Source organism: Trachemys scripta, chromosome 2 (genome assembly GCF_013100865.1).
Source record: "Trachemys scripta elegans isolate TJP31775 chromosome 2, CAS_Tse_1.0, whole genome shotgun sequence".
Classification (NCBI taxonomy): domain Eukaryota; kingdom Metazoa; phylum Chordata; order Testudines; family Emydidae; genus Trachemys; species Trachemys scripta.
The window spans coordinates 213,691,038-213,713,789 of record NC_048299.1 but is presented as its reverse complement, the minus strand read 5'-3'; the positions used below and the strand labels follow the sequence as shown (position 1 = coordinate 213,713,789).

Sequence of the window (22,752 nt, the reverse complement as noted above, 5' to 3'; positions counted from 1 at the left end):
TCCACTGAGCAACCAGTAACTTCCCTCAGTAGATATTTTCTCCTGAGAAAGCACCACTTAATCTGAACTACCATTGTGACTAATTTACATGAGTTAATAACCTCATCAGATATCACTACCCTACTTTTTTCACAATGAATCTCTCATGTTGGAGAGCTCCACTATTTTTCTGGCTTTTACTAGGGAGCAAGGGCTAATTGGAAAATGGGTGAGATGATGGGAATGGACTCTCTTGCTTATTTTTCAGGGGTTTTGTAGTGTTCTAGAGATTGTCTGGGATGGAAAGGTTTTTACAAGTCCTGTTTATTTTACCTTATACCCTTCTGCCGGCTCCCAGATGCTTCATTTTTATGACGCTAACTTCCTTTTTCAAATGTAACTTCGTAGTACTGATCCATGGTGAGGCTCCCTCAATATTGCCAGTCTGCTTTACTCTGACAGAACAGTGAGAGCATATGAACATGTGGCTCTTGTTTGATTATGTGTGCTGAGTGCCTTGCCCCAAAAATGAATTGTTCCTTAAAAAACAATGTTTATGGTTTCTTTACAATTGGGGTTTTGGGACCTCAGACTGGTTCCTTCTATAATGACGAAAATGTTGTTGAAAGCTCAGTGTACTTTGTCCTTGTGACCCTTTCTACTGAGATTCAATTTCTATTATGATTTTTGGGTGGCTCCTTCTCCTCTAAGAATTGAAGTGAGACTCATTTCACAAAAGTCACTAAGCAGCTGTATGTTTATAACATTCTGTCATTACTAACTGGATCTGAATCAGTGATCTGAAGGTATCCTGTATCTCTTCACCAATTCTGAACATGCCAGCTAGGATTATTGTATGGAAGATAATTGCCTATTCTTTGCAATATCTAATATAAATGTCAGGATTTACAGCTTTTTTTGTTCTTGTAAGGCTTGTCACTTTAAAATGCCAAATGTTATTAAATGCTATTTATATCACATAAATTTGAACTTTAAAAATGAGACATTTCTCAAACTATGGATTTTTTTCTGCAGTAACGCAAGGTAGACAAGCTGGTGATAACTTTGTTGAATCATCCATTCTCAATGCCATCCAAAAAGTTGACAGTGCAATTAACTCCACAAGAAGAAATTTGTTTTCGCAGTAAGAATTTATTTTATCTTTGCTCACAGAAATTGTTCATGTTTTTATTCTGTTTAACTTGTGGGTGTTTTTAAATTACAAAAAAAAAATACTAGAGAGACAAGGTTGCTGAGGTAATATATTTTATTGGATCAACTTCTGTTGGTGAGAGAGACAAACTTTTGAGCTTACACAGAGCTTAAAAGCTTGTCTCTCTCACCAGCAGAAGTAGGTCCAATAAAATATATTATCTCACCCACCTTATCTCTCTAATATCCTAGTACTAACACAGCTACAACAATACTGCATTCAAAAAAGTGTACTGTAATTAAGTTGTCAAAACATATTTTTGCTTGTAGCCAGGACATGGTTTCTTAGCCCTGGTCTACACTACGAGTTTAGGTCAAATTTAGCAGCGTTAAATTGATTTAACCCTGCACCCGTCCACATGACAAAGCCATTTTTGTCGACTTAAAGGGCTCTTAAAATCAATTTCTGTACTCCTCCCCAATGAGGGGATTAGCACTGAAATCGACATCGCCAGGTCAAATTTGGGGTAGTGTGGACACAATTCAATGGTATTGGCCTCCGGTAGCTGTCCTAGAGAGCTCCATTGTGACCACTCTGGACAGCACTTTCAATTCAGATACACTAGCCATGTAAACAGCAAAAGCCCCGGGAACTTTTGAATTTAATTTCCTGTTTGGCCAGCGTGGCGAGCTCATCAGCACAGATGACCATGCAGTCCCAGAATCGCAAAAGAGCTCCAGCATGGACCGAACGGGAGGTACTGGATCTGATCGCTGTATGTGGAGACGAACCCATGCTATCAGAACTCCATTCCAAAAGACGAAATGCCAAAATATTTGAAAAAATCTCCAAGGGCATGATGGACAGAGGCTACAACAGGGACCCGCAGCAGTGTCACGTGAAAATTAAGGCGCTCAGGCAAGTGTACCAAAAAACCAAAGAGGCAAACGGCCGCTCCTTGTCAGAGCCCCAGACATGCCGCTTCTATGATGAGCTGCAAGCAATTCTAGGGAGGGCCTCTACCACTATCCCACCCCTGTCAATGGAGACCTGCAAGAGGGGGAGTCTCATGCAAAAGGGATGAGGATTTGGGGGTCAAGGAAGATGAGGAGGTGGAGGAGGATGAGGATAGCGCACAGCACACAAGTGGAGAAACCATTCTCCCCAACGGCCAGGAACTGTGTATCACCCTGGAGCCGAAACCCTCCCTGCCTTCCCAAGGTGCCATCACCTTGAAGCCAGAGAAGGCACCTCTGGTGAGTGTACCTTTGTAAATATAATGCACGGTTTAAAAGCAAGCGTGTTTAATGATTAATTTGCCCTGAAGTCTTGGGATGCATTCGCAACCAGTACAGCCCCCTCCTTTTAAACGGCCAACCCAATGGGTGCTTTGTATGGGAAAGGAGAGCACTGCTGTTTAAAACCATTCCCACATATTATGAAGGTTGAAGAAGGCGAAAGACTGTGGCTTACCATGACTGCCTGCAAGCCGAATTCTCTTGCCCGGCCTTGCGTGTGTGATCTCTCACACTATACTGGCTGGCCCTCAATATAAGAGGCAAAATGCGACCTTTTATCGAAAGCATATGTGCTATGTAATGTTAACAGCTTGGTTCACCATGAAAGAGTGTACCCATTGTCCTCTACAATGTGTCTTTTTAAATACTACTCTCCCTTTTTTTCCTCCCACAGCTGCAAATGTTTCAACACTCCCCCTATCATCTCCGTCCCAGAGGCTAGCGCAGATAAGAAGGTGGTGTGACAGACCCAGACCAGTGGGGTACAGGAGTCTGGTAGAGGGCAAATATACTGGTCACTGGATGAGTAGTTTTCTGTTCCCTGAGTGACCAGAGCAGGGGCTGCACTAGAGTAATCAGGAACCTGCTAGAACCAGTTAAGGCAGGCAGGCTAATTAGGACACCTGGAGCCAATTAAGAAAAAGCTGCTAGAATTAATTAAGGCAGGCTAATCAGGGCACGTGGGCTTTAAAAAGGAGCTCACTTCAGTTTGTAGTGCAAGTGTGAGGAGCTGGGAGCAAGGGGCACAAGGAGCTGAGAGTGAGCGGGTCTGCTGCTGGAGGACTGAGGAGCACAAGCATTATCAGACACCAGGAGGAAGGTCCTGTGGTGAGATTAAGGAAGGTGTTTGGAGGAGGCCATGGGAAAATAGTCCAGGGAGTTGTAGCTGTCATACAGGAGGCACTATAGACAGCTGCAGTCCACAGGGCCCTGGGCTGGAACCCAGAGGGCGGGCCCGGGTTCCCCCCAAACCTCCCAATTGACCTGGTTCTTCCAGAGGGGAAGGTCTCTGAGCTGTTCACCAACCTACATGGTGAATCTCTGAGGCAAGAAAATCTGCCAATAAGCGCAGGACCCACCAAGATAGAGGAGGAACTTCGTCACAGTGGAAAAAACACACTCGCGATGAAATGTTCTCTGAGCTCATGCAGTCCTTCCACACTGAAAGAGCTCAGCAGAATGCGTGGAGGCAAACAGTGTCAGAGTCCAGGAAAGCAAAAAGTGAACACGAAGACAGGAGGGACAAGCAAGATGTGAGGTGGCGTCAGCGCGATGAGAGGAGGAAGGCGGCAGTAGCTGAGGCTACTGGGGGATCAAACTGATATACTCCGGTGTCTGATGGAGCTGCGGGAAAGGCAGCAGGACCACAGACCACCGCTGCTGCCCCTGTGTAACTGCCCACCCTCCTCTCCAAGTTCCATAGCCTCCTCATCCAGAAGCCCAAGAATGCGGAGTGGGAGGGGCTCCGGGCACCCAACCACTCCACCCCAGAGGACTGCCCAAGCAACAGAAGGCTGGCATTCAATAAGCTTTGAAGTGCAGTGTGACCTTGTCCTTCCCTCCTCCCCTCATCCACCACCCCACCCAGTGCTTTCCTCCTCCCCCACCCCTCCCGGGCTACCTTGGCAGTTATTCCCCTATTTGTGTGATGAATTAATAAAAATGCATGGGTTTGAAACAATAATGACTTTATTGCCTGTGCAAGCGGTGATCGAAGGGGGGAGGGCGGTTGGCTTACAGGGAAGTAGAGTGAACCAAGGGGACGGGTTTTCATCAAGGAGAAACAAACAGAACTGTCACACTGTAGCCTGGCAAGTCATGAAACTGGTTTTCAAAGCTTCTCTGATGCGCAGCACACCCTGCTATGCTCTTCTAATTGCCCTGGTGTCTGGCTGCACATAATCAGCAGCTAGGCGATTTGCCTCAACCTCCCACCCCACCATAAACGTCTCCCCCTTACTCTCACAGATATTGTGGAGCACACAGCAAGCGGCAATAACAGTTGGAATATTGGTTTCGCTCAGGTCTAACTGAGTCAGTAAATTGCGCCAGCGCGCTTTTAAACATCCAAATGCACATTCTACCACCATTCTGCACTTGCTCAGCCTATAGCTGAACAGCTCCTTACTACTGTCCAGGGTGCCTTTGTATGGCTTCATGAGCCATGGCATTAAGGGGTAGGCTGGGTCCCCAAGGATAACTATAGGCATTTCAATGTCCCCAACAGTTATTTTCTGGTCTAGGAAGTAAGTCCCTTCCTGCAGCTGTTCAAACAGACCAGAGTTCCTGAAGATGCGAGCGTCATGTACTTTCCCCCGCCATCCCACATTGATATCGGTGAAACGTCCCTTGTGATCCACCAGTGCTTGCAGCACCATTGAAAATTACCCCTTGCGGTTTATGTACTGGCTGCCAAGGTAGTCTGGTCCCAAGATAGGGATATGCATTCCATCTATTGCCCCACCACAGTTAGGGAATCCAATTGCAGCAAAGCCATCCAATATAACCTGCACATTTCCCAGAGTCACTACCCTTGATAGCAGCAGCTCAGTGATTGGGTTGGTTACTTGGATCACAGCAGCCCCCACGGTAGATTTACCCACTCCAAATTGATTCCTAACTGACCAGTAGCTGTTTGGCGTTGCAAGCTTCCAGAGGGCTATTGCCATTCGCTTGTGAACTGTGAGGGCTGCTGTCATCTTGGCATTCTTATGCTTCAGGGCAGGGGAAAGCAAGTCACAAAGTTCCATGAAAGTGCCCTTACACATGCGAAAGTTTCGCAGCCACTGGAATTATTCCAGATCTGCAACACTATGCGGTCCCACCAGTCCCAGGCCCAGAACCAGCGTTCCACGGCATGAACCTGCCCCATTACCACCATGATGTCCAAATTGCCAGGGCCCGTGCTTTGAGAGAAGTCTGTGTCCACGTCGTCATCACTATCATGATCGTGTTGTTGCCTCCTCGCCTGCTTTTGCAGGTTCTGGTTCTGCACATACTGCAGGATAATGCGCAAGGTGCTTACAATGCTCACAACAGCAGTGGTGAGCTGAGCAAGCTCCATGCTTGTCGTGGTATGGCGTCTGCAGGAGAGCAGAGTTGCAGCGGAAGCGGTGGATGACAACAGATGCCACGAGAATAGATATTTATACCGAATGATGAGAGGACCTGCGAGGTGGATTCATGGCACCAGGAGAGCAGAGTTGCAGCGGATGCAGTGGTTGGATGACTACGATTAGCAGTCCTACTGCACCATCTGCTGAAAGCAGTATGGCGTCTGCATGGAAAAAAAGCATCTCTATCTATCACCTGGGCTCTCTATCACCATTCAATTGCCACCTGATTACTTTCTGTGGCTTACAGCTCTCTGAGTGCCTTCTTGCTAAGGGCTAATCTAGCCAGGAACTCTGTAACCAAAGCTTTGGGAACAGGAGTAAAGAACCAAACAGAACATCCATAAAAAGTTAGCTTAGCCTTTCCTCCTTCCCTACAGGACAGGAACAAAGTGTCTGGTCCCTGTGCTTCCTCCATTGCTCAATGCGGAGGGGAGCAAAGTTGTAGAAAAAGCAGTTAAGTTATTAGAGGCTGTCGCTGCTGCAATACAATACAGAAAAAGGGATTGACAGTGCTAACCCTGAGAAGTTTTCATTCCTCTGTGAGCTGTAGGCATTTGTTTTCTTGGTGAAATCACTATCGTATAATTCCCTCCATGAATGGACAGTAACTGTATTATATTTCTTTGGCATTTAAGTGCGGAAGGTAAAGGCAATAATATGTTGTTGCAGTGTAGCTGGACACCGGAGCTCCTTTTTTCTTGTCAGTCATAAAGTTCAGGTCAATTCAGTCTAATCTTTGAATTTGGTGGTAGCCTTCAGCCATTCATGGGTGAATAGCAGGCTATCCCTTTATTTGGAGGGGCAAGTAATTGACACTGTTTTCTTTCCAAATGCGTTTTTCCTTTAACAAAAGGGAAATCAGACAACTAGTCCAGAAAAGACGGTGAGGAGAAGGTAGAATGTTCTTTCCTTGAAAATACCGTAAATGTCTCTTTATGAGTTGGCTGTTGGAGAGTATGAGGGTCAGATGAGCAATAATATTTTCTGTGATATCCCACTGTAGAGTAGTGTTAACACTCCATGATTGCTTTGGCTTTGCTCTATAACATATAAAACACCCATATAAAGGGAGAAAATTAAATATTTTATTGCATGTAGGTTTCTACACACCATCCGTTTAAGACTACTCTCTTGAAGCAGGCTAACTTCTTTGTGATTATTTTCAGATGTTGTATATCTACAGAGAAACTCTGGTCATATTTCTACACAGAAATTAGTTTTAATATATTGGTTTCAATAGGTATTTTCATTTCTGCAGGCATCCGCGGACTCCAAATGATCTGTTGGCTCAATTCCACTATCCACGGGATCCTTTCACTATAGAGATTGCAAGAGCAGGAGAGATTTTTGAGCAAACACTTCAGCTGATACAGGAGCATGTTAAACAGGGTCTGCATGTTGATTTTGATGGAATAGGTGAGTATCAGTAAAAGCTAGTATCTTTTCACTTTGCAATGTATTGCTGTATCTCACCGGTGAAATTTGACCTGCAATAATATCTTATACTTATTTTTTTTCATCCAGAAGGCATTATACAAAGCAATATACATAGTGTAATGCACCCTGGGTTTATACTGCACCTAGGATTGGAAAATAGCCATTCTATTCTAGTACCACTGCACGACTTAGGACAAGAAGTGAAAAACCATTTATCTAGTTGAAACTATTGGGTGATTTTGGATATAACGAATTACCAGAGCTGGAAATTGACTGTAACACTGGACTTAACACTTCTACATTTTTGAAAAGTGCTTTAGTTACCACAAGTAATCAGGACCTTTCTTTTACTTTTGCGGAAGATGCCCCACCACAGGCACAGTTCCCCTTATATCATGGGGCATTGGATCAGAAATGACTAAAAGGCAAAGGTGGCATTTATTGAGTTTCTTATCAATGCCCCATAATGCAATGGGGAATTGCAGTAACAGAAGAACCATCTTTCAGATGAGAAATTATAAGGATAAGGAAACATTCCTACCCAACTTCTGCATTAATGTACTTACAGTGGTTGAAGCAATTTTCTTTGTATTCTTTGTATTCACTTGTCTATATTTCTTTGCCTGCAATTACATTTTTTAATACTTTTTGATATTGTCATGCTGTTATAGTGTGAATTGCTCTTTGTTTTTCTTCAGAATTCCATCTCTTTCTCTCTAATGGCAGTTGCATTCTACTAACTATATTATTAATTCACATTTCTTTATTTCATATTATCAAATCCATACTTGTCTTGTCAATAAAGGAGTGTGACCTTTAGAGTTATTATACATTATATGTATTTAAAAAAAATACAAAATCTTCTATTTCATAGGGCTCTTCCATTTTAACATTTCAGTTGCTATTGCGATATCAAAAATCAGCAAGTGGTATAAATTGTGACTATGGCTGCAAGTTTCTCACAGAGGTTGCAGAAGTCACAGATTCCATGACTTTGCGTAACTTCCATGAAATTCCACAGCTGTAGCAGCCCGTGTGGCTGATACCAGGGCCGCCCGAACAATTGGCACCCTGGAAGCAGCCCAGCAGGAAGCTCCACGTGCTGATCTCGCCCTCAGGCATCATCACCCAGCTCCCATTGGCCATAGTTCCCAGCCAATGGGAGTGCGGAGCCAGTGCTCAGAGCGGGAGCCCTGTGGTTCCCTCCTCCCCCAAGAGCCAGACCTGCTGGCCTCCAGGGTCCATTTTCGACCAGGCGTTCCAATCGAAAACCAGACACCTGGCAAACCTCGCCCGGAGCAGTGGCCCCGGTGGCCACACCGGCCACTACTCGGCAGCCCCAGGCAGCTGGTCCTGAGACCCCATAGAGCAGTGACCAGTGGGGCTGGACCTGAGGCCCCGCAGTGCAGCGGGGCAAGGCAGCTAAGATTTACTCAGGGGTGCTTATAGTAAAAGCCATTACTTGTCATGACTTTTACTAAAGATACCCCTGACTAAATCTTAGTCTTAATTATGACACAATAGCACAGAATAACCAAAAATGTTGTATCCCTTCAAAAAGAGGAAGAGAATGAATCTTACAGACACCGGATTCTGTCTTCTAGTTTGTAAACTCAGATATGTCCAAAATTGGTGGTGTCCAAAACCCACTCGCTGCTTGTTAAAAACTGACTATTATAATGTACCCAAAATTGTTCATGGAGATACTACTATGTTTTTATTGCTTGCATGCAGTACCAATAATAGAACTGTCTTTATTTTCTGCACAATCCGTACCTGAAGGAAAATCCCATGGTCAAAGAGCCCTTGCTGAGCCTAAATCCTAAGCATGAGCCTAAATCCTAAACATTTATAAGCCAGATTCTTCTTAGTACACTTTAGACATATTTGTCTACATTTTATTTTCAACATTTTATATGCATCTTGAAACCTGATGATATGCATAATGTTAATTTCTAAATACATAAATATTCACAGTAACATAAATCTCCAAGAGCTGGTTTCTGCTATAATGACCAGTATTTAGGAAGTTTGAGGTCAATTCCCCTAGATTTTTGCCTATGTGCCAAATTTCTTGTCCTCAGAAAGTTACAGAAAACAAGTTACTCTACTAGTCTCCCAGTGTTTGAAAGAGATACCAACCAGGAGCTATGTTAAAAATTTAGGGCTGAAATTTGAAGATAACAACAGCTGTCGCCTAGAAGCATTACTTTAATTTAGAAGGGAAAATCCTTCACACCTCTTTTCAGCTTTAGATACAGTCTTAAATTATCTTCACTGAAAGGGATAAAACCCACACTTAGGAAAAAAATGGAAATGAGATTTGCAGAGTAACCTAGAGGATGATCAATGGAGTCAGAGTAAGAATTCAGACTCTGTTAAAGTATACAGATTTTGTTTTGAATTTCATTTTACAAATGGCTCTTTGGAGTATAATGATGACAGATGCACTCACTTAAATATTTTTCCCCACACAAATCCCTCATGATTGGGCTTTGCTTAGTAACTAGGTGAGGGTCAGGGAAAGATGGACTTTACTCCACAAACCACAGCTCCTCCTTGGCTGCTGCTCTAATCCTTTGGCTGCAATATTTGTTGTGACCCTACTGTACCAGCTGGGCTTTAGAAGTTTTTGGCAACTGGATCCACATATTTTCTGACTATATGGTCACCCACTTAGCCCATTGTGGTCTGTGTGGAGCTGGTTAGGAGCTCATGGCAGGACTAAGTATTCTAGACCATTCCTGACAGGTGTCTGTCAAACCTGCTCTTAAAAATCCCCAGTGATGGAGATTCCGCAACCTCCCTAGGCAATTGATTCCAGTGCTTAACCACTCTGATAGGAAGTTTTTCCTAATGTCCAACCTAAACCTCTCTTGCTGCAATTTAAGCCCATTGCTTCTTGTCCTATCCTCAGAGGTTAAAAAAAAAAATTATCCCTCCTCCTTGTAACAACCTTATATGTACTCGAAAACTGTTATCATGTCCCCTCTCAGTCTTCTCTTCTCCAGACTAAACAAACCCAATTTTTTCAGTCTTCCCTCATAGGTCATGTTTTTTAAACCTTTAATCATTTGCGTTGCTCTTCCCTGGACTTTCTCCAATTTGCCCACATCTTTTCTGAAATGTGGCACACAGAACTGGACATAATACTCCAGCTGAGGCCTAATCAGCGCAAAGTAGAGCGCAAGTATTACTTCTTGCGTCTTGCTTACAATACTCCTGCTAATGCATCCCAGAATGATGTTTGCTTTTTTCGCAACAGTGATACACTGTTGACTCATGTTTAGCTTGTGATCCACTATGACCCCCAGATCCCTTTCCGCAGTACTCCTTCCTAGGCAGTCATTTCCCATTTTGTATGTGTGCAACTGGTTGTTCCTTCTTAAGTGGAGTACTGTGCATTTGTCTGTATTGAATTTCTTGTTATTTACTTCAGACCATTTCTCCAGTTTGTCCAGATCATTTTGAATTTTAATCCTATCCTCCAAAGCACTTGCAACCCCTCCCAGGTTGGTATCATCCGCAAACTTTATAAGTGTACTCTCTATGCCAGGGGTCTCAAACACACGGCCAGTGGAGTTATTTCCTGCAGCTGACAAGCTCCCCTCCCCCACCGCCCTCCTCCTCCCCCAGCACGCTGTGTCCCTGCTCCTCTGCCTACCTTCAGGCACAGTTGTTTGGCGGTGCTTAGTGCTTTCCAGGGGGGAGGACCAGGGAGCCGTGCACTGTGGGGAGGAGGAGGAGAAGAGGCAGGGCAGGGGTGCGGATTTGGGAAAGTGGTTGGAATAGGGGCAGGGAGGGGGCGGAGTTAGAGTGGGGACTTTGGGGAAGGGCTTGGAATGGGGGTGGGGGAAGGGATGGGAAGAGGCAGGGCAGGGGCATGGGGCCTCATGGAAGGGGTGGAATGGGGCCGGGGCGGGGGTGGGGGGTGTCAGTGATGCGGCCCTTGGGCCAATGTATTAGCCTCATGTGGCCCTCGTGGTCATTTGAGTTTGAGATCCCTGCTCTATGCCATTATCTAAATCATTGATGAAGATATTGAACCGAACTGGACTCAGAACCGATCCCTGCAGGACCCAACTTATTATGCCCTTCCAGCATGACTGTGAACCACTGATAACTACTCTCTGGGAACTATTTTCCAACCAGTTATGCACCCACTGTATAGTAGCTCCATCTAGGTTGTATTTCCCTAGTTTGTTTATGAGAAGGTCATGCGAGACAGTATCAAAAGCTTTTCTAAAGTCAAGATATGCCACATCTACCACTTCCCCCCCATCCACAAGGCTTGTTACCCTGTCAAAGAAAGCTATCAGGTTGGTTTGACAAGATTTGTTCTTGACAAATCCATGCTGACTGTTACGTATCACATCATTATCTTCTAGGTGTTTGCAAATTGATTTCTTAATTATTTGCTCCATTATCTTTCCGGGTACAGAAGTTAAGCTGATTGGTCTGTAATTCCCCGGGTTGTCCTTATTTCCCTTTTTATAGATGGGCACTATATTTGCCCTTTTCCAGTCTTCTGGAATGTCTCCCGTCTTCCATGACTTTCCAAAGATAATTGCTTATGGCTCAGATATCTGCTCAGTCAGCTCCTTGAGTATTCTAGGATGCATTTCATTAGGTCCTGATAATTTGAAGACGTCTAACTTGTTTAAGTAATTTTTGACTTGTTCTTTCCCTATTTTAGACTCTGATTCTACCTCATTTTCATTGGCATTCACTATGTTGGATGTCCAATCGCCATCAACCTTCTTGGTGAAAATCGAAACAAAGAAGTCATTAAGCACCTCTGCCATTTCCACATTCTCTGTTATTGTCTTCTCCCTGTGATAGAGGAGGCCCATGGAGCAGTGGTAGAGTGATAGAGGGGAAATATATAAGCCCTAAGCTAATTAGGAAGTGGTTTCCTGTAGACTAGGGAGGGGTGCTACAGGTTAATTGGAGCACCTGTAGTCAATTAAGGCCATGTCAGGAACCTAATAAAACCCCCTGCTTCAGGCAATCAGGGGAGGAGGAGGAAGGAGAGCGGACTGGAGCTTGGAGGTGTGTTGTGAGATTTGAAAGACCAGAGAACGAAAGTAAGGAAGACAACTCTCCCCCTCCCCCCCCCAGCATCTAAGGACCGAGGATAACCCCACCCAAGGGGGAAAGAGGGTAAGAAACCCACAAGGTTGTGAGGAGCAAACCCAGATCCTCCCCTGCTTCCCTCCTCTACCACCTTCCCAGGCCACTAGCGGGGCCCTCGGTACCTAAGAGCAGGGGCAAGGGGTGGCGTCTTACCCCCACCCCCCAAGAAAAGTGCGGGACCCAACATATGAACATCGGCCATCTTGTCACACACCCCTCATTGATCCTGTCCTTGGTCTTCCTCTTGCTTCTAATATATTTGTAGATTTTTTTTTGTTACCCTTTATGTCCCTAGCTAGATGGATCTCATTTTGTGCCTTGGCCTTTCTAATTTTGTCCCTACATACTTGTGTTATTTGTTTATATTCAACCTTTGTAATTTGACCGAGATTCCACTTTTTGTAGGACTCTTTTTTGAGTTTTAGAACATTGAAGATCACCTGGGAAGGTGCAGTCCCCTGACTCAATCACTCTATAGTGGGTTTCCTTCACTATGCAGTGAAACTACCAAAAGGGAAGCCGTAGGTGAATTTCACCCATATAGAGCTGGGTAGAAAAATACTCACCATAGGGTACATTAACTGTTTCCCTGAATTTTATTACTTTGACTCACCAGGAGTGCTGAAGAACACTTCGAGTCATTGTAACAAATCAAGGCATTTTGTGAATAATGTAAAAGGTGATAAAAGTGCATCTGGGTGGCAGAATACAAGAGGGAGCTGGCATGTGTTTAATGAGGCAATGTTCTCCATTCTAAGAGCTTGTTCTAGTCCAAGAAATGCAGAAACATGATAGCATGCTGCTAGCACTTGACTAATGGAATCTTGTTAGCAAACTTTTAATCTCTTTCTGTCTGTAAACAACGATGCTTCTTGTTTCCTGTTTTTGATTTGTTCACCTAAAACACACTTTCTGTTTTCTCCGCTTGGTTTATTTTTTTCCCATGGCATTGAGCACTATTGTGCCTCGAATTCTTTATGAAGAACGAGTGCAGGAAGGGTTGTGTACAAAATTCCTTTTCAGCTTTTACATGGCTAAGATGGTATGGTATGTGTTTTTCACGTAGTCATAGTTACAGGGCTAACTGCCCTCTTTCCTGGTCTCTCTGAGAGCACGCAGTTCAGGTCTTGGGTATCTTGCCCTTATCCATCTTGGAGTGCAATTCTATCTTTTAGACTGGAATCTGGGTACAACAGATCATCTGTGCCAACCATGATTACTGAATAGGCCCCAGTAGATATCTGCATTTCTTCCCTTCTGGAGCCTGTAACCAGCGATTTAGAGAATAACAGCCTTCTTAGGGTTATTAGAAAATGCAACAAAGCATTAGAGAGAGTGATTTCAAAGTCATAAACAGGCTACCCACACATTTAGTCTCATGTAATCCTTCACTACAAGCTAAGTTAGATGAGAGTTACAGAAAAAAAAGCCAAAACCAACGTAAGCCTTTTTGGAAATCCAGGCACTGTTGAGACTGAGTCAAGTGTCCATTTATCCCTCAGACAATGTGTTCACTATCTATTGTCTACTCTCCATTGACATTCCAACACACCATCTTAGAAATCCATTCCATAAATCCCATTTTGGGATACAGATCAACATTCACCACTGAGCACCCTCACATTCATCTCTCACATAATATTTTGTGAGTTTTCAGAATGTCTGTGACACAATTAGAAAGAGAGAGATTAGTGGTGGATATATAAACATGTCATTTCTAGAACACTGGTTCAAATGCACCTCAAGCTCATAGAGACTGAACACCATTCGAATCTGTCAGTTCTTCTCATTGACCTGGTGCTTTCAGTCCAGTTCCCAGTGGACATATATCCACATCAAACCAACCACAGTTACAACTGGCACTAGGTGGCTCTCTTGTTTGCAGCCTCAGAGAATGGCTTAATGTGCATGATGATACTGGCTAGCTAGAGTGTCATTCTTAGATTCTACTTTGGAACCCAGCCAATCTAACAGCCCAGATGTGGATGGTCAGGTCAAATATGTTAGTGAGGTGGTGAGAAGAAGTTTACATGGTCTATTCATCTGTTCTTTCATTTTAAGTACCTTGTAGCTCTATGCTTTTTGTATCCCTTTCAAATTGTTATATTTGTATGGTGCCACCCACTCTCAAGCTTCCAGCTCCCGTGCTGTAGCCTGGCGTGGGTGGAGACTCATGTCTCTCTCCTTTCTGCCCGGGGTATTTCCAGGCTTCACAGTTCCCTGCCTTCACTGTGTTGTTCCCAGCAGAGGCAAACTGCCCAAGCATTCCTATTTGCTTTCTCTTCAGAGATGGACACGAGGAATTGTCAACAGTTATAAGTTACCACACAGTTCTTTGTGTGCAAGACTATTTTACTCTTCTGATAAAAGCACTACAGAGAATACATTTTAAAACAATAAAAGAACCTATATGCATGCTAATAAGCATACTGGATATCACACCAACCAAAGGAGTCTTTCCAAACATCACCCAAGTGGTTTCTTTTGTGGTGATAAATTCATTACAGCTCCAGCTCTGAATAAGCACCTTAAAATATGTTTAGTCCACACTTTATACAGTTATGGGGTCTTTGAGCTGGGGTTTTCAGAAACAGGTAATTAGTAGACAATGTTTTTCCTCTTCAGGGCATAGCTTCAAAAGGATGGGTTTGAAGTGGGTTATTTGCATTCCCCTTACTCCCAGTTACTTCCTAGTATATCCTCCTCGCAGATATTGTTCCAGAAAGCCCTTTGAAGTTCCTAATACCTTCCAAAGATTGCATTATTCAGTTTCCTACAGAAGTTACATACATACAGTGACACATACACAATTGCATCTGTAATACAATGGGCCCCATAGGTATTAAACCTAATTCAATAAGATTTTACTTAATTCAGTAAAGTTAATTCAGGATATTGTCAGTTTTTCATAGGAGGAAATCTGAGTAGCCAATTTTGCATCAGGTTGGCAAGAGAGTGTGTGCATTGGGGGGTGGGATGGTTGGCCATTTCCTCTGCCTTAAAGATGGTACAGATCCCTGAAATATGGCATGAGGCAATGGTAATTGCCATTCCAAAGCCTGGAAAGCCCACAGATGAAGTGGCAAGCTCTAGGCTGATTGCTCTACTATGCATGACGTATAAACTTCTTGAACGCATCATCCTTAAAAGAATACATCCTTTTACTGAGCCAGTTATCCCTGTCGAACAGGCAGGCTTCTGTCCAAAACGTAGTTGTTGCGACCAAGTTCTGGTACTCTCAAGTCACATTGAGGCTGACTGTCAGAAAAAACTAAAAACTGGCGCAGTATTTGTTGACCTGTCCTCTGCGTATGACACTGTATGGATTAAGGGTCTGATGCTGAAACTTGCAAAAATTATGCCTTGCTACAAAACACTTCACCTTCTGTGGTCCATGCTGAATAACAGACACCTATGGGTGTACCTGGGTAATAAGACCAGCTCACTGTGTACCATAAACAGGCTACCACAATACTCTGTACTGACACCAACACTTTTTAATATTTCCGTAAGTGGCATGCCTCCAACTAAATCATTAAAATTTGGGTATGCAGATGATCTTGCCATGACAATCCAAGCAGCAAATCTCCATGACATTGAGAAAGCATTAACTGAGGACCTCCAACTATGGAACAATACTTCTGGAAATGGAAGCTGAAACTAAACCCTGGAAAAACAATAGTAAGCATTTCATCTTGATAATAGGAATGCCAAAAACACACAAAGTAGCTTTCTGTGGTAAAAATGTGCAACATGATTACACTCCAACATACTTCAGAGTAGAACTCGACCGCATCCTTACCTTCCATGATCATCTTGAGAAGGTAACTGCAAAGATAAAAATGAGAGCCAACATAATTTAGAAACTAGCAGGTACAACCTGGGGTGCATCGGCCTCAGCGTTGCGAACATCTGCAATAACACTTGTATATTCGGTAGCTGAATATTGTTCACCCATATGAAGCAGATGCAGCCACACGTGACTTGTTGACACCCAGCTGAATACAGTGATGCGGTGTGTCACTGGAACCCTTAAGTCGACACCAACGCCATAACTACATGTTCTTTTTAACTTCGCTCCCCCACTGATATGCCGAATTGCTGCAATGCTCTGTGAAGCTCAGCAAATCCAGGAAAACAGATGTCTTCCTATCCACCAAGACCTCGACAGTGCCCCCCCCCCAATCTCTTCAGTCTTGTAAGTCTTTCTGGGAACGTCTGCTTTGCCTCATGCAATCGGACTACGATCAGAGAAGGTTTGGAAAGCAGATTGGGCTAAACAAGACTTAAAAAATAAGCACCTTGTGCCGGATCCCCCACAGAAGGTTCCTGGGTTCAATCTTCCACAGTCATCTTGGTCAACTCTGAACCGAATCCAAACCAACCGTAGTAGATGCAGACATCTAATGCACAAATGGAAAATCAAGGACTCCCCAGCATGTGAGTGTGGCTCCCCATGACAAATCATCAAACATATTACTACCTACCACCCAATTTATGAATAAGAAGGAGGCATCACTGCAATAAATTCTGCTACTTCTGATGTAGCCATTTGACTCGATGCAGTTCAGGTGAAATTGTAGTTGCTGCTCTACACCAGCCATATGGAAGAAGTAGTAGTGGAGGATTTAACTGGGTGACTTTGTTCCTGAGTTTCAGAGACAATGTGGAGGACCTCAAGGCTTCATCAGATGGTGCTGGGGCATAAATTGGAGGACTTTGATGGCACAGCAGTATCTCCTGAAGTGTAACTGTCCATGTCTGTATCCTCACTATTGCTTAACGCAAGAATACACATTTATAATTCTCTGGCTCTTCCTTCAATATAGTAATGAAAAGCACTGCAAGGTGGAATATTAACAAAAATCCCTCTATTGCAATTCTTTAATATGGAGTTAATATACAATCATACCATTATTAGAACATAAGAGTCACTCCAATGGTTCATCTAGCCCAGTATCCTGTTTTCTGACAGTGGCTGGAGCCAGATGCTTCAGAGCAGGCACGTGGCCTGTCAGGGTAATCTGCTGGCGGGCCTCAAGACAGTGTCTACATTGACCGTCCATAGGCACAGCCACCCGCCATTGCCCACCACTGCTTCAGAGGGAATGAACAGAACAGGGCAATTATCAAGTGAGCCACCCTCTGTCATCCAGTCCCAGCTTCTGACAGTCAGTGGCTCAGGGACCCCCAGAATATGCGGCGGTGTCCCTGACCATCTTGGCTAATAGCCATTGATGGACCTATTCTCCTAATTCTATTTTGAATCCAGTTATACTTTGGTTCTTCACAACATCCCCTGGCAATAAGTTCCACAGGTTGACTCTGTTTTTGTATGAAGAAGCATTTCCTTATATTTGTTTTAAACATGCTATCTATTATTACTATGTAATAACATGAAATTATTGTCAGAATTAAAGGCATGATTGTCTCTTTGGCCCCTCACTGGGTAGCGGTTTAGGGGGCTTCAAAATAAGGAAGGGACAGGAATTCCTAATTCTGTTTATTCTATGGATCCACGGGGGATGGAACACCTGAGATCAATGGAGGCTGGATCTATCTGATGTGGGCAGCTGGTACTCTTTTCTGTTCCTCTGTTCTTCTTTTCTCATTCTAAAGATACTTCTTTAAGAATCCCTGCTGTCATTGGCTCTGTGTATATGATTTATATCTATGAGATTATATGATATTGTTCTGGATGAGGGGTGAACCATACCTGTGATCAGTCTGTGGGCACTTCTTGTCAGCGAAAGGCCTGAGCCAGAGTTACAGAATTCAAGGTCAGAAGGGGCCACCAGGTCATCTAGTCTGGCCTCCTGTACATCACAGGCCACCAACACCACCCAGCAACTGCAAACCCAACAACCAAAATTAGACCAAGATATCACAGCCCTCAGGAGACTAAACTATTGTATGCCACAGGCAGACAATAAAAGGGACTGAGATGCATCTATGCTTGAGACCCCTGCAGTGGCAGGGAGTTGGTTAAATGATCTAGACCCAGATGATCTTGGGAAGCAACCCTCACCTCATGCTGCAGAGGAAGGTGAAAAATCCCCAGGTCACTGCCAATCTGACATGGGAGAAAATTCCTTCCCAACCCAACATATGGCTATCAAATACATGCTGAGCATCTGAGAAAGAACCAGCTAGCCAAGCACATGAGAGAGTGAATTCTCAGTACCACCTCAGAGTACCGGCTCACCTCATCCAATGTCCTGTCTCCCGCTTTGGCCATCTTTGATGCACTTCTTTCAGATTTGAATCCCATGATTCACCACACTTTTTACTGGACCACCAGGTTATAGCACCCTCTGTTTACCAACAGTATTACCTCCAGGGGGTCCAACTAGGTTTGACATCTGCTCTAGAATCTCCAGTGACAGAGAACAAAGCTTGTTCAAATCACTCAGAGTGATTTATTTGTTCATAGCAGCATCAGAATCAGGGAGAAAAGGGTAAAACATAAGACAAACCTACATGCATATTGTCTTACATAAACATGGCTGTCCCTTGAAAGTTTAGGTAGGTCCTTACTTATTCCTAGTGCCTCAGCAACTGGGGACCATGTTACAATCAGATTCTCTGCAACTCATCTGTCTCCCCTCTTCTCCAAGGCTCAGCTTTTTAACTGCTTCTCCAACCTCTTTGTTTGAAAGTTCCATCATAAAAAAAAAAAAACCTTGGTTTCCAGCTGGAGGCTTTCCACCTTCCTTCCCTCCGAACTAGCCACACCCAATTCCACATCTGCAGAGGTAAGCTTCAAAGGAATTATTGTGTCCAATGGACATGTGAATATGGCTGTGTGAACCCAGTAGCTTTTGGTATCTGCAGTTCAAAGCTAGCTCAAACTGATTTAACTCTTGAGATACCTTTTAGCCAGCAACACAATAACCACCAAGCCCATAGACAGATATAAAATTAATACAGAACAATGCAGATAATTCCCACATTCTCCACAAATATATATTATGTCCATCTTTTTTAAAACATTAGGTTGGGTGACTGACATTACCTGTCATTGATATTTCTTGTACAAAGCCTATGACATCAGATAGGATTTAGAGAAAGTGTTGGGTGGTATTTTAAACAAACTAACCATAAGAAACACTAAAGATTTGCTGTTATCAGTGATCACATTCTGTGCTTAATTTTTTTTTTTTTTTTTTTTTTGCTATTGTTGTGCTCTTACAAATAAAAGGTAATTTTCCTTCCATATTCACAGCCTTTGGTGTCATTGTGTTTTCATATACCAAATGTTATAAGTGTTTGAAACTCCTTATGCAATGCTTTAGTATAGGAGCCAGATGTTCAGCACCTGTTTTGTTTTTTTTTCAGTAAGAAGAAGTTCCAGCTATTTTTTTCTCAGAGCTAATAACAAGTATATTTACTATAAAACCAATCTTTGCCTTGAGTTTATTTTCAAGTTACTTTTTAATCTTTTATATTAAAGATTCAGAGGGGTAACAACTTTGCCTGTGCAGATGGAATCTGAACTTCTAGTTCAGGGATTATGTGTTTTTTTCCCATACAGGGTAGTTAATATTAGAACATAATAAACAAATTATTATTTTATCATTTTATTCCAGGTAATTTGCTCCAAAGCACTCTTCCTCTCATTTACCTTAGAGTTTATTCTTTACTGCTATTATGTTTTAAATTATAATTTAAATGCAATTCATCTACACCATTCATATTCACATACAGTAGGGATGCATCCATGTAATCACTATTGTATTTTGAAAGAATTGGTCCCACTAGATAACTATTGGTTATATGTTGTCACTCCATTATATCATCACTTGGAGTTAATCAGAGGCAAAGAAAGTTTGAGGTGTATCCCTTTCCAACCCAGCATGTGAGGCATTACCAGTTTCCCTACCTCTCACATGGCTAGTCTGGGGCAGGGATATAAATGGAAAAGGGAAGCTGTTGCAGAGGTGGCTAACTCATAGACACTAAAGTCAAAACGGGCAATCATGATTATCTACTCTGATCTCCGATAAGTTGCAGGGCACAGAACCTTACTCACCTACTCCTGCAATAATGCTATAACCTCTGGCCGAGTTACTGAAGTCCTTGTTGGGATTCCCTCCGAGACTTCTTTCCACTCCGTTTCCCAAGAACTCAGTTCTACTCCAGCCTTTGTCACGCAGGTATCTTTATTTGCCATACAGCAGTGCTACGCTGAGTTGATCAGACTCCAACACAGGGGGAATAGATGCAGGGTACATCACAGCTCCAAAGTTACACAGAAACCCTCTCCTCTAATGGTTAGAAACTTTCATCTAATTTCAAGCCTCAACTTGTTGATGGACAGTTTATATCCATTTGTTGTTGTGCCAACATTGGCCTTTAACGTAAATAACTCCTCTCCCTCCCTTGTGCTTATCTCTCTGATGTATTTATAGAAAGCAATCATATCTCCCCTCAGCCTTCTTCTTGTTAGGCTAAACATGTCAAGTTCCTTGAGTCTCCTCTCATATGGTAGGTTTTACATTCACCTAATCATCCTAGTAGTTCTTATCTGCATCTGTTCCAGTTTGAAGTCATCTTTCTTAACATGGGAAACCAGAATTGCACCCAGTATTCCACATGAAGTCTCACCAGTGCCTTGTATAATGGTAATAATACTTCCCTGTCTCTTCTGGAAATACCTCACTTGATGCATCCTAGGATTTCATTAGCCTTTTTCACAGCCATATCACATTAGCAGCTCATAGTCATCCTGTCATCAACCAATACACCCAGGTCTTTCTCCTACTCTGTTGCTTCCAGCTCCTACTCTGTTGCTACCCCAACTTATAGCAGAATATAACTGTGACATACCTATGGTACAGTCCAGATTAATGAGTAGACATATCACCCCTACCCTCTAAGCTTCGGTTCCCTTTACATTGCTTTGCAGCTGTAGCCTCCAGCTTGGACTTCTCACAAACAGTCTCTAACTATGTCTATGTGTGTGTTGCAGCCAGCCAGCCACACCTTGGCTCTTACCAGCCTTAGTTATAATGCAAGGTGACCCCAACATACTCTGTCTTAGATTTCCCCCCAGAAATATATGTCCTGTACTGCGCAGCCCTCTCCAGGACAATAGAAGTATTATTAAGTTCAGTCCATTATTACTTTAAGAATACTATGCCATCTTACTAGTTCTTCAGACATTTCAATTTAAACACACCGGATTAGATAAAACAATAAAACAAAATTATTAACTACGGAGGATAGATTTTAAATGAATACAAGTAATGAGGCATAAAAGTCAGAAATGGTTACAAGAAAAATAAAGATAAAACACAACTAATGTCTAATTTACCAAACTATGTTAAAGTCAAAGCAAAGTTTTTCTCTTCATATGCTTTCAACAGTCTTACTGGCTAAACTTCTTAGGCCAGGACCCCTTCTTCTGTTTAATGGCTGCTTCCTTTGTCCCATTTTGTTCAGTGAATCAGTGGACAGAAAGGGAGGAAGAGAGGGGGTGCCTTGGGGTATCTTGTTATAGTTTGTTGCCCGTTTTGAGAAGCATTTCCAGCTGGGAGAAAGGCAACAGGCGGTCTGTGTGGAAGGCAACTGCATGCTGTTTCTTTTCTAAGAGGTAGATATTTTTGCCCTTGTCCCCTTTCCTGCCAAAGAATGGCCACCTAGCAAGTAATGGCCTATCAGCCTTGTTTACACCTGGCTGAGGCATCAGCTTGCTCTTTGTCTCTGAGGAACTGGTTTGGCCCACTCCCTTCTCCAGAAAACATACTTTTAGTCATTATCTCAGCTTATGTTTATAGCTTCACATATATCACTGCTACATGTATTTTGCCATGATATTATTGGTCAGCAAATTGAGTTTTTAAATATCTCACAAGGCATACTTTGTATAAAGATTATTGCAATAGTGTTCAGGGTGTGGACACGGGATACATTCTGTCACAACTACCTAAGTACATGACCTTGCGGTTTGCACTATTAAATTTCATCCCATTTCTATTACTCAGTTTTTAAGGTCATCCAAATCTTGTTTGATATTCTGGTCCTCCTTTGTATTGGCAATGTCTCCCAACTCTCTGTCATCCCAAATTTTATTAGCATACTCCCATTTTTGGGCCAAGATCATTAATTAAAATGTTAAATAAGATTGGTCACAAGACCAATCCACTAGGATCCTCCCTCCATACTGACAGTACACCTTTCAGTATGACCTTCTGTAGTCTCCCCTTTACCCAATTTCTTAGTAATGTACATTTTGCAATGGAGTTTATTACAAGAGAAATGTATTGTGGGCAGGATGTGGCACTGACGTACATTGAGCTACAATGGAAATGTGTAGAAGAGCTTTAGAGGACTGTTTTCAGTAGTGAAAAAATTATAAATAACTGAAAGAATATTCTGATTTATGCAGGGTATTTTTGTGTGGTTTATGGAACTGTAGAAATTAGAGATGGAGAGGATATAAAAACTTCTACCAGTAGTTTATCCCATGCCAATCTCAGATTCATTCCTATGGTATACTTTCCAGTGCTTTATTCAGTTCAATTTTAAATTACTGAAATGATGGATCATTCACCATCTTCAGTGACAAAGAATCCTGTGGCACCTTATAGACTAACAGACGTATTGGAGCATAAGCTTTCGTGGGTGAATA

General features: G+C 42.9%; 1 protein-coding gene across 1 annotated transcript in view; it reads left to right on the top strand.

Annotated features, from left to right (window-relative positions):
* PXDNL (peroxidasin like) overlaps positions 1-22,752 on the top strand; it is a 295,352-nt gene that overhangs the window by 215,271 nt on the left and 57,329 nt on the right. Inside the window, exons 15-16 of the mRNA XM_034762906.1 lie at positions 1,015-1,123; positions 6,805-6,962. Coding sequence (XP_034618797.1) covers positions 1,015-1,123; positions 6,805-6,962 — 267 coding nt within the window. The remainder of the gene's footprint in view (positions 1-1,014; positions 1,124-6,804; positions 6,963-22,752) is intronic.